This window comes from Haliotis rufescens, unplaced genomic scaffold (assembly GCF_023055435.1).
Source record: "Haliotis rufescens isolate VD_foot unplaced genomic scaffold, xgHalRufe1.0.p SCAF_3, whole genome shotgun sequence".
Classification (NCBI taxonomy): Eukaryota; Metazoa; Mollusca; class Gastropoda; order Lepetellida; family Haliotidae; genus Haliotis; species Haliotis rufescens.
In genome coordinates this window covers 47,694,119-47,709,488 of record NW_025964001.1, presented here as the reverse complement: position 1 = coordinate 47,709,488, position 15,370 = coordinate 47,694,119, and the positions used below count along the sequence as shown (strand labels likewise).

General features: G+C 38.2%; 1 protein-coding gene across 1 annotated transcript in view; it reads right to left on the bottom strand.

Annotated features, from left to right (window-relative positions):
- Positions 1-15,370, bottom strand: part of LOC124149743 (E3 ubiquitin-protein ligase FANCL-like) — a 178,207-nt gene that overhangs the window by 127,411 nt on the left and 35,426 nt on the right. The window contains exon 3 of the mRNA XM_046521497.2: positions 2,040-2,153. Coding sequence (XP_046377453.2) covers positions 2,040-2,153 — 114 coding nt within the window. The remainder of the gene's footprint in view (positions 1-2,039; positions 2,154-15,370) is intronic.

Below are 15,370 nucleotides of genomic sequence, written 5' to 3'. Positions count from 1 at the left end.
ACTTGGACCTGCCCTTCTTAATAATGAACACTGTAGCCTGGTTATCACAATTGAACATAACTCGCTTTCTAGACCAAAGATGACACCAGAGGAGAGCAGACATAACTATGGGATAAAGTTCCATGAATGCCATAGATGTGCCAGTGGCTAAAAAGTCAATTACACTCTCAGGCCACATCTCAGCAAACCAAGCACCTTCAAAGTAGCCTCCATGTCCAACTGTGATTGCCGCATCAGTGAATAGATTAAAGTCTTGGGGGTCAGTCACTACCTTGTCATGGAAAAGAGAAATGCCATTCCAGCTTGTGAGGAACTTGTTCCACATGGTGAGATCAGTCCGTCATTCCTTTGATACGCTGACGTCTTGGTGCAACTTAGTCACTGTTGTGGAGAGGTGGATGAAGTTGGCACAAATGACCTCCCAGGCAGAATAACATGGCAGGCGTAATTCAAATGTCCCAATAGCGACAACAGTTCTCTCTTGGTACCCTTTCCTCGTCTGGAGAATGTTAATATCTCGGCAATTCTTGTCACTTTGTTCTCTGGAAGGCGTGCAGTCATAGTGTCAGAATCTAATATGATGCCCAAATATTCAACGAAAGTAACAGGTCCTTGAGTCTCATGAGCTGCTAGTGGAATATTGTGGACCGTCTTCAGGATGGTCTGCATAGTATGATAAGCATCGTATCCAGGTGGGTCAAGAGCCAGGAAGTCGTCGAGCAGGTGTGGTACATGTTGGATCCCGTAGTTGTGCTCGAGTATCCAGCATAAGGCTTGCGACAAGGTGTCAAAAATCTTGGGGCTTGATCTACATCCGAATGCCAGTCTGGTGTAAAAACAATACTGTTCATCCCAGCGAAACCGAAATAGGGCCAATAGTCTTGGTTCAGTGGGATTTGCTTAAATGCGTCATTAATGTCTGTTTTGCACATCTGGGTACCCCTACCAAGCTGTAAGATCACTGAGATGGCATGATCTACTGTCACATAGGATAATGAACATGACAGAACATTATCAGACAGTCATTTTCGATTCTTCTTCTTGTTCTCAGGCTTGCAGTTCTTGTGGCCATGTTTGTCGGAATTACAAGGCAAACACATGTGGAGGAAGGGGCATGGATTGCGTGAACACCCCAAATCATTGAAATTGTTGCACACTTCTTTCACATACTTCTTAACAAGTGGTCTGCCCCTGGAGTCCATGCCGTCACCTGCTTTCCTGTCGTATATGATATCCATTCCTGCTTTATGGGTGGTTTCTGATAGGAATTTTCGACAATGTTGGGACAAAGATCCGTTCCATGAGTGATACTGTGACACACGGCACATGCTCGAGAGCGCAGTCCTGAAGAACACAAACTGTACAGGCGTTGGTCACGCATATCCCATCTAATGTGTACTCCTTTCTCAGCATAGGCTGCCAATCTTGATGCGAATAGTTTATGATAGTCATAATGTGTTGTACCACCATAAATAGTAGACAATTCAATGACAGTTTGCTCATTGCCATCAAGTTGTTTCCTCTTAGCATCGTTATGCTCACTGTACACATCCTTAAATATTCTTAAGGCCTGAATAAATTCTAAAACAAGACAAGCAATTTTCATGTTTAGTGATAATTTATAATAAACTCACGTTTTACACTGACACAATGTTTTTTCCCCCATAGCCCCAAAAACCATTACCCGCTGATCACCTTGAGCACCGGAAATACCAGTCAACAAATCCAAACTGAAGACCGCAACATAATTCCATTATTATACTATTTGGTTATAAAAACCTGTTCATTCTATATCTGGACTTATGTTTGTAATATATTTTATTAATTTTATTCAAAATTTCATTTAATCTTGTACTGGCTGCACTTGTTAGTTAACAACGTTACATTGATAATGATTATTTGCATATTCCTATACGTACGGTTCTTGGGAGGAAGTGATAACATCAAGTCGATGGCTTGCTGAATAAACAAGTTTGCTATATATATGTACAAGTATAAGCTGTACAAGTATCACAATGTCATAATGACACATGACCCACCTTATGTTGTACCTGGCTGTTAAACATCAAGCATCTCTGGAGTTTCCAGTCACACTCAAATTTTGCCTCAGACATGTTCACAGAGTTCGTCACTCTCACACGAAAGTCAGTGCCCTGAAAACAGTCGAAGCAACTAGAAAGCTGACCAAAACAAGACAAAAACAGTCCCAACAACATATGTTCACAAATGCTCCAAAGCATGGAGCCTCCCACAATGTTAAGTTAGGTAATGATTATTGATTGATGTGAAAATACAAGTGTTATTCAAATCTACAGATTTACTTGAATGCAAAACATGGCTTTAAACGATGTTGTCAGGTAAAACATTAGAATTACCATTGAAAGATATTAAGGAAGTGGCTAAGAAAGCAGACTGCAAATAATTCTGCAGCACTACTCAAGCATTGTATTTCCAAATCTTGGGGGAACTGATGTTATAGCTCCTCAGCTGTGGTTTGATTACTTAAAGACAAAATGTTAGTCTTTCTTCGACAAAACAACATGTAATTATATTGTTTCTCATTCTGTAACAGTTGCTTAGAACTTACTTCTCGGAAGACTCATATATATAAAAGGGGCACTGATCTAAAGCAATTCCTCGGGACTGGTTGTTGCCTTTGTTACTGTTTTTTCCCTGTGAGTTCCCCGGATGATACGCAACGCAACTGAGCGTGACCAGAGACTGGGCTACCGTGTGCAAGGACAGCTGAATAAACTTGGAGGCAATATTTGTTTTACCCATTTTTGAACACTGATTGGTTAACCGTGATCTATAAAGATTTCGACAAAGGGCGCATGTTAATTAATTTCTTCAGCCTAAACAAACAGACAAAAAGAACGGTTGTCGTCATTTGGAAATACCCCTGATTGTTATAGTTTAAAAATAGTATCAATGCAGTGAAAGCATTTTCGGATTTCCGACTGCGTCGATAATACGATTACTACTCCCTTGTTGTCATCCACGTTTTCTGGTATAACCCTACACTTGTGTATTTGTCGTCATTCACTTGATGCTCAGTTAATGAATTTATTACAGGTATAATTAGTGGTAGCACCACTCCGAATACCTGAGGAAGCTTCCCATTTGGCATTTATTGTGTCTGGGGTAATTATTCAATCAAAATTCAGGTTTGAAGTGAGGTGAAATGTGTGTTATGTAATATGCACGTGGCAGCCCAGCAAGAAATGAATGATCGGTTGATTTACTTTTTTTGTAAATTAGCAGATCGTTTGTAGTCATCAAAGGATTAACAGAAAATACATTGATTGATTAATCACTGTTATCTTGCATGGTGGATATGTCAAAAGTGAGTGTTTACATGTCTAGGTTTACTAAAACAAAGGGAATACACTCATATCCTTGCGTGAAGTGCCGATGTAAAAACAACATACTTTGTTCAAAGGGTTAACCGATAATACGTTGATTAATTGCTCATTCTACCATGAATTTGGAATTTACTCGATTCTGATTGGTCAATCAGAGGCTATTAAATCACAATAAACCCCCTCTGATTGAAACAGCTGGTTTGACGGCCGCATCACCGCGGAAGCTAATATTCATAGAATAGTACTACTTTCAGTCATTGTCGGTAGGCATATTTAAATAATTATATCTACAATTACAGGTTACAAAATGCACAGATGCGGTTACTACAATATTCAAAGGATGTGTGGCAATACATTTCGTGCAGAAAAACACGACAGAAATCAACAAAGGGAATGTATTTACGTTTTGGAGACAACAGAGAGCTTTGAATTTTGGCGCTTTTCTATATACGACTGTGATGTCAAATCTTTTGCATCACAATGAGTGATATGACGTCATAATGGTGACGTGCGGTGTAGAGCGAAAGCCTTGCAAAGCTTGCTTTGTTTTCTTTAGGGATGCCCACCTCATGTTAGCTTACCAAGTTGCTGTGCTTATTTTCTTTCAATGCCTGTCATATGTTCGAGTGAAGTATTACGGTGTAAACAAACTGCTTGAGTATATACGGCACCATATTTTGTTTGGTGATTCCGTAATTCAGATCGATAGCCGACTCAAAACACTGAACTCAACCCATGCCGCTTCACTCAGTATATTTACTAACCCCAAAGAGTTCGCATTTTATTTAGTCATGGTAGAATGGAGATAAACATACTGGTTTTCAATGTAGAGCTAGGTTACCTGTAGATTTAACCGCCCTAATTTAACATTTGAACCCCACGCTGCGCGTTCGGTTCCAAATTCAATTTAGCGGGGTTAAATCTACAGGTAACCTAGCTCTACATTGAAAACACAGTATGTTTATCTCCTAATTGTTATCTAACTCAATGGAATTTTTTAGGAACCGTGGATGTTATGAAAATAGTTGTCACGTGGGCTTTCTCAGCCAACCTTTGAGACTTGACACCTATGTGAAACACCTAAAAACAATCCAAGTGATCAGTTGAGAAACGAACACGGGTTATAATATCCCGAAACGATATATATATATTAAAATATTTGATTGCTACAGAGACATGTGTCATCGAATAGGTTTCTTTGTACAGCTGCAGACGTTTGGGATATTGTTCCTTTGTGTGTGTATATTCACGGATACAAGGAAGCTGCCTAAAATTATACACATAAATTTGGTAGGTTGTAATTATGATATTTGCATTTTGTTTTCCTTCATTTGCAGTAGCATTGGACAGATTCATTCTTGTTCCTCTCTGTCTTGGTTGGGAAATTCTTCGATGTGCGATAGACTTTGTTTTCACAAGTCTTTTTCTTTGTATATTACAGTCAATTTGTAAAATGTGATTCGCTCAGGCAATTGATAAAATGTGTAAACATTTCATTTTGACTGAAAAATCTGTCCATTTCTTTAACAGATTGACCAAAATTGATTAAGACGATCAATAGGGCCTAAAAACATCACAATAAATTATTATGTAGGATTAGATGCCAAACAATATAGAAATGTACTTTTCATCATAACATTTTCAGTCTCTTGGTGATATTAAACATAAAAATGTTTGGAATTCGTTGTCATAATAATACAGATGGACATATTTTTCAGTCACCTTGTAAAATAACTGAATATTCAGGCCTTTAATAAATTTCCTAAGTGAAAATTTTGCACACTTTGACTGTAAAAATATAAACACGATAAAATAAGCAAAGCTCAGGAGAAATATTTACTTTGTGTTGCAAGTCAAAATAGTGTAAACGAAAATCCCACAATTACCGGTACCAAGCAAGTGACTTATCAAAACTTTGTCACCATTACCGATGCTACCCAGAAAGATACCTACATTTCCTTATTATTTCCAAAACTGTTTTTCATTTTGTTGATCAATGTGACCATACGCCCTTATACTATCAATAAAAGTGACAAATGCGCTTACGAATTGCGCAGCACAGGTTACGAACTAGTCTAGGTTTCTGCTATATCATCCGGGTACTCACGGGAGAAAACAATAACAGAGGCAAAAACCAGTCCTGGGGAATTGCTTTAGATCAGTGCCCCTTTAACGTTCAAGGTTGGTCAGAAAGTATGACATAATCCCATTTTCTTTCACACTGCGCTTCCATTTAATGTTTTTGAACCTGAGAAATACCAACACTGAATGATAAATACCTTCTACTAGAGATTTGTAAGTTAAGAATCTCTTTACATTGTTTAGAAATACAAGATATTAGGAAGCACAATGACTATAGACTACATAGAGTTATCATGGAACTGTTCTGGGTGAACAATACCTTCCAAATGACGTGCTGGTTTTCTTGGGGAATTAGTCAGCAAAGAGCCAGAGTCACAGGAGACTAATCACAATTTTTTTTACAAGAACAATTAACAATTTACAATATACTTAGATAATAACTGAGGGTGCCACAGAGAGTCGGTACACACTCTGGGCTGTGGGAGAGAGGTCTGCTTGGTAAGAGAGTCAAACCCCTTCTCTCTTTTCTCCTTTCAATCATTCTGGACCAAGGCTTATATAGTGACATCAGTGACATACTTGCACATCCTGTTCAGGATGACAGACGGTCGATGTACACAAAAATGGGGATTAACAATTAGGATTAGCATCTTATAAATAACAGCAATTAAATGTTTCAAGGCATATAGATGTCATGGCTCCAGGGTAATGAGCCTTTGCAATTAAATGTTCTTCAGACAATGGGTGTCGTAAATCAGTCGCTATGACAGAGTATTCAAATATCATACATATTGCCAATGTGGGTCTACTGAAGACAAATTTCATGTCCTGTTAATCTGTGATGCCTCTGCTTCCCCATTAAGAAATATTTGTAAAATTTAGCAAATTCATTTGTGAGTCATATTAACAAAAGTAATAATAATAAGTCCATTTATAATGCGCCTGATTTCCATTCACCATGTTAATGCTCATAGCGCTACATGAAGCAGGTTATGTTAGGAAAATGTCGTGGCTGGGGGAGAGAGGTGTTGGCGGGGTAATCACATGATCAGGTCATGTAGGTCGCTATGCACGGGATTACAATGCATGACCCTTTTGTTTGGATGGTGACCATGGTGATGCTGTGATGTGTTCGGACGAATTGTTCTTTAGAGGCTGGAAACTCTTGTTTCTTCATAGGATTGAAGATGCGAGAAAAATTGCATAGTGTGAGATTGGATAAAAATTAAATTCTAGTAAAATCCTAGACATTTTTAATATTTGTATACTTGTCCTGCATGACTCCTTAAGGCATTTTTACTTGCTGAAGAAGTTGTTTCAACTGGTTGTGTGGCTAACCCTATCACACAGCTCCCATGTGACCCGGACGTAGTGACATCACTGACCAGCACATTACTGCTAAAACAGCGCATCTGAAGGCATCAAGGGGCAGGCAACTCTGCGATGGATGGGCCACTTCTTATAAAGTAATGCAGGATAAGTATACAAATATAAAAAATAGGATTTTACTAGATTTATAACTGATCCTGCATAACTCCTTAATGCATCTGCATTGGATGGAACAGCAAAGGGCATACTCTCAGATGAGATCCTGTGACTCTCCATAGACTGCACAATAAGCAACAGCGATGTCCGGCATTGAGCGACAATTCCTGTCTGCAGGGAGGGAAAGAGTCAGGTATGCTTGATGTCCCGGTATCATTGCAGTAAAAGAATTAAATGGGGTAAACAGGGTATGCTGAAGGCTTGCGGATGCGGCACTGAAGAGATGAAGGTCCCAACCTGTAAGTTCTGGCTGTTGGCAAACAGGTCTATGTTGGGATCGCCGAGGTGAAGCCAGGTTTACATTCTGTGGGGGCAACCCTGTCCGGTCTGGAGAGAGCATCCGCAAGAATGTTGCAACAACCTAGGATGTGTTGGATCTAAAACTGGAGGTCCAGTTGAACGATCAGATGGTGTGGTAGTCTGCTGTGAGGGTGAATCAGGATGTGAAGTTGTTCAAACAAAGTCAGGACCAGGTTCAGATCCCAGGCCGGGGTCTGAACATGGCCTTCTGATCTTCTAGCCGAAAAGAGCACCTGTAGACAGTTAATTGATCAGATGGATTACCCTGAATGTCTGCCGTAACAGGGAGAAGGAATGGGTTGTCCCCTGGTTGCGGTGATGTTATCTTTGAATATGGTGATCCGGGCATGTTGAAGCATCTGCTTCCAGTGAGATAGAGCCAGGATAAGGGCCTCCAGTTCTAGGTTATTGATATTCCACTGTTGTTGAGCAAGGGACCACAGCCCCGAAGCAACTTGACCCTCCAGATGTGCTCCCCTACCTTGGAGTGGGGCGTCTATGAACAGGTGAAATGAGGTTGTGAGCTCTGTCAAGGTGACACTGTCTGAGACATTCAACTCCACCGTTCACCATTGGAGATGTGGCTTGAGGTAGTCTGGGAGGACATGGACTGGTCCTGGCGCCTGATAAGCAAGGATGGGGCGCAGCTGGAGCCTTCCTCTGGATGTCAGGTCCTGTGCTGATGTGAGAAGGCAGAGAGTACGGGGTTGTTGTAGAGCAGGGAGTAGGTGGGGTTGTTGTAGAGCAGGGAGTAGGTGGGGTTGTTGTAGAGCAGGGAGTAGGTGTGGTTGTTGTAGAGCAGGGAGTCTGTGGGGTTGTTGTAGAGCAGGGAGTAGGTGGGGATGTTGTAGAGCAGGGAGTAGGTGGGGTTGTTGTAGAGCAGGGAGAAGTTGAGGTTGTTGTAGAGCAGGGAGTAGGTGATGTTGGATGTGGATAGGAGGTCTCAATCGGTCTGTAAGCGGCCTGTGATAAATTGGAGATCCTACAAGGGCGTGAGCTCCAATTTCTGGATATTGATGATCCAGCTCAACTGATGGAGGAGACGCTGAGTGAAGGCAGATCAGTGTGGCCGTGTCCTGGTGGTTCAAGAAGCAATCATCGATGTACGCCGCAACTGGACACCCCTCAGATGGAGGTAGGTGGCTATCAGCTTCGTGATGTGTGTGAATAGCCACGGGGCTGAAGAAATTCCAAATGGAAGGAATGCCCATTAATAGTGGAATACCTAGAAGAATAAGCAGAGGAATTTCCTGTCGTTGGGGTGGATCGTGTTACGAGTGGATCCACTGAACAGTTTTCATACATAACAAGGAGATCACACAACAATTTAAAAACAATTTAATACTGGGAGTCTAATCAAGCTACATATTTTTCACAAATAGCAATAGCAAGTATCAATCACAATAAAAACAGTCTTACTTTATGCTGTAATATTCCATCATTTCCGAACAAGATCCAGTGAATGTGTCTTATAATCCATTATTCACCATAGTCCACACATTGCCGACATGGCTTACACTATTAAAGTTTCAAATCTTGCTCTTATGGCATGTCAGTTAACACCTAAACCCAACCTGGGAACTGACCACTTTGTCTTGCTGTCAAGCAATAGCCAAGCTACAATTGCGTAACATCAGCCTTAACTTGGCTGTGAGTTTTACATATAGACAATGTGAAGTGAAGTGTGTGATTGGTCAGTGTTGATCACAGTGTTGATCACTGGCAATCTGTACACAAGCAACATAACATATAAAGAGGTATGAATACACATTTCATGAAAACTAAGTACATTTAATATATTCTTCATGAAAAGTAAATATACATATATAATGGATTCTCATAACAATCGGTACATGCAGGTACGTGTCCTGGATGTCTTGGCTGATCAGGGCATCTTGGGCCTGGATCTTGTAGCTGAGTAGCCTGGGTGTGGACATCTGGCAGTATGGTGGACAGTATTGTTGAATGTAGCCTAGTTGTTGATCATTCAATATTGGTCCAAGTCCTTTTTGGGGACGGGGAATATCAGTGAGTAGAAGCCTGGCGTTTGAGCCAGCGTGTGTACGATGTCTATGGCCTATTTGGCCAGCAGTGTATGAAAGTTGGAGCACAGTAGCCACTATTGTGTAGGGGGGTAAGTGCCTGCTATGGGTGGGGCGTCTCTGAGAGTGAGTTGATACCCTCGGCGCAGTATGCTTTTGATGAATGGGTCCCCCAGAATGTCCCAGTTCTGCCAATAGTGCCCTAATCTCCCACCTACAGGACTCCCAGTAACAATACTTTGCCTTGTGGTCCGCCATGGAAATGGTCACAACGTAGGTGCTGGAGGCATTGTTTTGCCTTGGGTTCTGCCCAGAAAAGCCGAGGTGTCACATCCTCACGGCTTGAAGGAGTTCCTCTTGTTTTTTTTTAAATATTTTATTTCTTTTTGGAGTACAGGAACAAAATGTTTACAGAATATAGTTCACATGCAATCTTAAATACATAAAAGTTACAAAGTATATCTATAGATGATAAGAAACAAAAACTATACAAGTGTCATATTGTTGGATTGTGAAAGTTTGTTGTTTCAAACAAATAGATGGTGACAGAGACCAAAACGTCATGAACTGTGTGTATGTACATTGTGAATATGATATATTTCTGTCGATGTAATATGAATCAGTTATTTCTTGTTTGATGTGTGGGAAATTTGGTATGGAGTCGGAAATGTTTGATTTGAATATCTTTTGCTTTGTTACAGTTATAATATGGTTTAATACATCATTTCGTTTTTGTTGATATCCTAATAAAATTGTCAATTTTGAAAATTCTAGTTCTATTCCAGTTTTGTCTTTGATCCATTTTGTAAGGAATTTTCAATAACGTGCACTTAGGGTTGTTTTTTTCTTGTTTACAAAATTGCAAAGAAATGATTCTTTGTATCCCATTTTGTACAGTAACTCGTTTGTTGGTATAATTCTATGAATAATACTGTATTGGAACCATTTGAGGACACATTATATCTCTGGGGGCTACGATTAATTGTTTGCCAATCTTTTTCCGTCATGTTAAGGCCAAGATCTAGTTCCCATCTTTGAACGTATTTTTGGGATATCATATTGTTGGATACTTTATTTAAGATATCATAAAATACCCTACATACCCTCTTTGATAGAATTTCCTTTTTTTTCTTTCAAGTTTCCCCATGCACGCAGAACATCTTTCCAAAAAGCATTGGTCCTATCATTTATAACCTTTTCCGAAATACAGAATTGGCATTTTTGCAGAAAATCAATTTGTGTTGGAGTTATATTATTAATCAAAAGAGTGGTAAGTTTTAGAGTGTGGATGTGAATTGAACAAACGTTTAATCCAAGATATCTTTTGAGCATTGATTGTATTTTTAATATCAAGCACTCTTAAACCTCCCTCTTCATAAGGTTTCATCATAATATTTCTACTGATTTTGTCTGGTTTATTTTTCCACATACAACGAAAACACAGTGTTTCGAGTTCTTTTATAAACCTTTCACTTGGATTCGGTAGGCTTGAGAAAAGGTGGGTTAGTTTAGGTAAAATAAGACTTTTTAGTACAGTAATTCTACCTTATGGGGTCAGGTCACATGCTAACCAAGAGTTCATGACGATTTTTAAGCTTTTTAGTTTGTCTTTGTAATTTTTTTCTACCACTTCTGCCAAATTGTGAGTAAAAATAATATCGAGAAGAGTAAAACTTTTTCTTGACCAATCTAAATTCCAACTTTTGCACATAGTTTTATCAGAGAAGCGTTGTGAGCCAATCCACAACACTTGCGTTTTGCTTGTGTTAATTTTTAGGCCTGACAAAGATGCATATGTTTGAAGAGTTATCATGGTGTTTTGGAGACAATTTTCAGTTCCTTCTAATATGAGAGATGTGTCGTCTGCGAATTGGGAAATTAGATATTCTATCTCATCGATCTTAATTCCATTTATATTTTCATTAGTGCATAGCATTATTGCCAAAATTGATGCGCATAACAAGAATACATAAGGAGATAACGGGTCACCCTGTCTACATCCTCTTTTTACTTTAAAAAAATCTGAAGCAAAACCATTAACTAAAACACTAGATTTTATATCGTAATAGAATGTTGTTATCCAGTGCTTAACTGAAGGTCCAAAATTAAAAAAGGTCAAAGCTTCTTGGATGAATCGAATACCTTTTCAAAGTCTATAAGTAACAACAACCCTGGGATTTCCATGCATTCAGTAAAGTCCATGTCATACATTAATCTAGTGCATTCTCCAATGTATCGTTTTGACATAAAACCTCTTTGATCTTCGTTAATTATTGTTGGCAGAACTTTTTTAATTCTATTTGCTATTGTGGCTGATGCTATCTTATAGGAAACATTTAATTGGTCTCCAATTTTTTAAGTGCTGCTTTGGTTTATCTATTTTGGAATGCATGTTATTAGACCCTGCTTTTGACAAACTGATAATTCTCCTCTTTTGAAACCTAGATTCAATGATCGTATCAGATATTTATGCAGATCTAGCCAGAAAAATTTGTAGAATTCTACAGTATATCCATCAGGACCCAGACTTTTTTTCTTTTTTTCATATTTTTTCAAAGATGTTAAAACTTCCTCATATTGTAACTCACCTTCGAGGCCTTATTGTTGTGGTATGCTTAGTTTTGGAATATTAAGGTCTTTAAACATATCATCTAGGTCTACTATTCTACATGTCTGTTTCGTGTACAACTGTTCATAATATCTCTTGGTTTCGTTGATGATATCTTTTGTTTCAGTTATGGTATGTCCATTCTTTGTTTCTAGTTTAGCTATTGCCTTATTCAGATAGTTCTTTTTTTCTAAGGATAAGAAGTATAAATGTTATTTATTTCTTCCAGTTCAGTGTTTGCCTCTTTAAGTTTCTTTAGTATTTTGTTTTTAATTTCTATATCCTTTGAGGTGTCTAGATTGATTCGCAATGCTGCGATATGTTTTTGTAAGCCGTTTTCTTTCTGTTCTCGCTTTCCTGTCCTTTCCAAGGAGTATTTAATAGTTTGACCTCTTATCATCAACATTAGTGTTTCGAAAAAAGTTGGTCGTCTATATTAAATATGTAAACAACATTTCATACAATATTGTCATAGCGACTGATTTACAACACCCATTGTCTGAAGAACATTTGATTTAAAAGGCTCATTACCCTGGAGCCATGACATCTATATGCCTTGAAACACTTAATTGCTGTTATTTATAAGATGCTAATCCCCATTTTTGTGTACATCGACCGTCTGCCATCCTGAATGAGATGTGCAGGTATGTCACTGATGAATTACTGTTTATATTTATATTTATTACTTACTAAATGTCAGGTGACCTTGGCTGTATAAGCCTTGGTCCAGAGAGATTGAAAAAGGAGAAAAGAAAGGTCTTACCCTTAGCCTAGCTAGGGTTAGGCTGGGTGCTCCGGGGCACCGGGGCACCTAGACAACAACCACTACCACTATGTGCAGACCTGGCACATAGTGTCTTTTGTATGTACATATCTACATGTTTAAAGTAAAACTGTATATACCGCAAGCCATCGCCCCCAAGTTGTCACTTCCTACTGAGAACCATACGTCGACCCCTTGCATATACGAGTATGCAAATTATTCATCAATCAACATCAGACCCACACGCGTTGTTAATATTATCCCCAAGTACCATAATTTGGTATTAAATTACATGTAATTATTCATATTATTTGTGTATATTGTTAATGAAAATGTTTCATTTATTTTTGCATGCATATATTTTGGTTCTGTATGAGTATGTATGTTTAGGAGTTTTATGTGGGGGGTTTCCATGCCATGTGTATGTTGTTCATGTGTTATTTGTACAGTTTTTAATGATGTATGGAAATCAATTTACTGTTATAAGCTAAAGAGCATCTATTCAATTGTGATTTATGCATATCTTGTGTATGGATAACTATGCTGTAGGTAGAGTATCTATGTTTATGGAGGCATGTTGTGTTTATACTATTTTGATGTGTGGATTGATGAGATTCTTTTCTAGTTTGCTATTACTTATTGGAGGTTACACATTTATATTATTTCTGTTTAATTTACTTCAACATGTGCTTAGTGCATTGAAACATATAGTATTGTGGTAACACACAGTTTGCCTTTACATATCAATAAATGACTTTAACAATGTGTTTGCAGTGTGATGTACACATAATATTTCATGTTTCCATACCTCTTTGTACAACATACAACACACTACATATTGCAAGAACGCGTACATCATAATATTCATGAGTATGTTTTTAAACCAAGTTTAGCCATATTCCAGCTATATCATGGCTGATCAATAATAAATATAAAACATGGCAGGGCAAATATGCATATGTTTTTCATAGCTATTGTCTATAATTTTAGACAGTACATGGTAAGCCCATTGCAGATATACATTTTACGGTTCAGTCTATAATGTTAAAGAAAACAAGGTAGGGCAAATAAGCATATATGTTTCTTAGCCATAGTCTGTAGTATAAACAAGAAAACATGGTAGGCCAATTGTTCATATATGTTTCATCGTTCAGGCATATAATGTAAACAAGATTTAGTAGGTTTATTATGCATAACATGGTAGGGCAAATAGGCATATTTGTTTCTTGGCCATAGTTTGTAGTGTAAACTACTTTGTTGTCCTGTTTTGTGTATGCGTCCTATGGTCATTATATGTAATGTCAACAGAGCATTATTTAGGCCTATGATACTAATATGTTTATGGTCATGGTTTATCATGTAAGCAAAACTTGGTAGGCTTATTATGCATAGATGTTTCTTGGCCATGGTCTATAATATAAACAAAAAACGTTGTAGGCATATTATGCATATATGTTTCTTGATTGTAGCATTTAGTGTAAACAGAAAACTTGGTAGGCCTATTGTACATATAGTTTTTAAGGTCATGCCATATAATGTAAACAAAAACCTAGTAGGACTTTTATGCATTTATGTTTTTTATTGTAGTCTATAGTGTAAGCAAAAACCTGGTAGGCCTATTTTGCATATAGGTTTTATGGTCATTCCATATAGTATAAAAAGAGACTTTATAGGCCTCTTATGTATATAGGTTTTGGGTCATGCCATATAATGTAAACAAAAACCTGGTAGGACTATTATGCAAACATGTTTCTTGATTGTAGTCTGTAGTGTAAACAAATACTTGGTAGGCCTATTATGCAAACATGTTTCATGATCATATTCTATAATGTAAACAGAAACTTGGTAGGCCTGTCATGCAAACATGTTTCATGATCATATTCTATAATGTAAACAGAAACTTGGTAGGCCTGTCATGATCATATTCTATAATGTAAACAGAAACCTGGTAGGCCTGCCATGCAAACATGTTTCATCATCATGTTCTATAATGTAAACACCACATGCTAGGCTCATCATGCATATATATTTCATGCTCTATAGTGTAAACATGAAATGGTAGGCCTATTATGCATATTATTTCATGGTCATGCTCCATAGTGGGAGCCAAACATGGTAGGTCTATTGGTATTATACAAATATGTTTCATGGTCAGAGTCTAATATGCAAACAAACATGATGGGGCGAATATGCATAGATATTTTGTAACCATGTTACTAATTTTAAGTTGCCATATTAGTACTGGGCAAGGGAATCAGGGATAGGCACATTCACTAGTGTCCAGGAGGTATTTGGGTCTTCAGGCTTTTTCACCTCAAGCACAAGGCCAATACTGTTAATTCTTACCCTGGTATACAGGCCCTTTTCCTTTCTTAATTCATATGCTTTTTTGTTGAGGAGTGATCTGATCTTTTTCATAGATATCGGGAGGTCTGTTTGTACATTCATATTTAAGCCATACACAGCTCTCCTGGCATTGAACACCTCAATCCTGTCTTTAATCGACATGAAGGCTGCAATGATAGTTGGTGGCCTTTCCGTTTCACCCAACTTTTCCGAATATCACGGGCCTGGCAGTCGATGGACATCTTTGAATTTCACATTGTCCACATATTCTTCTGATAGTTTGATACTGTCAATCATAAACTGCCTCAGAACTGTTTCA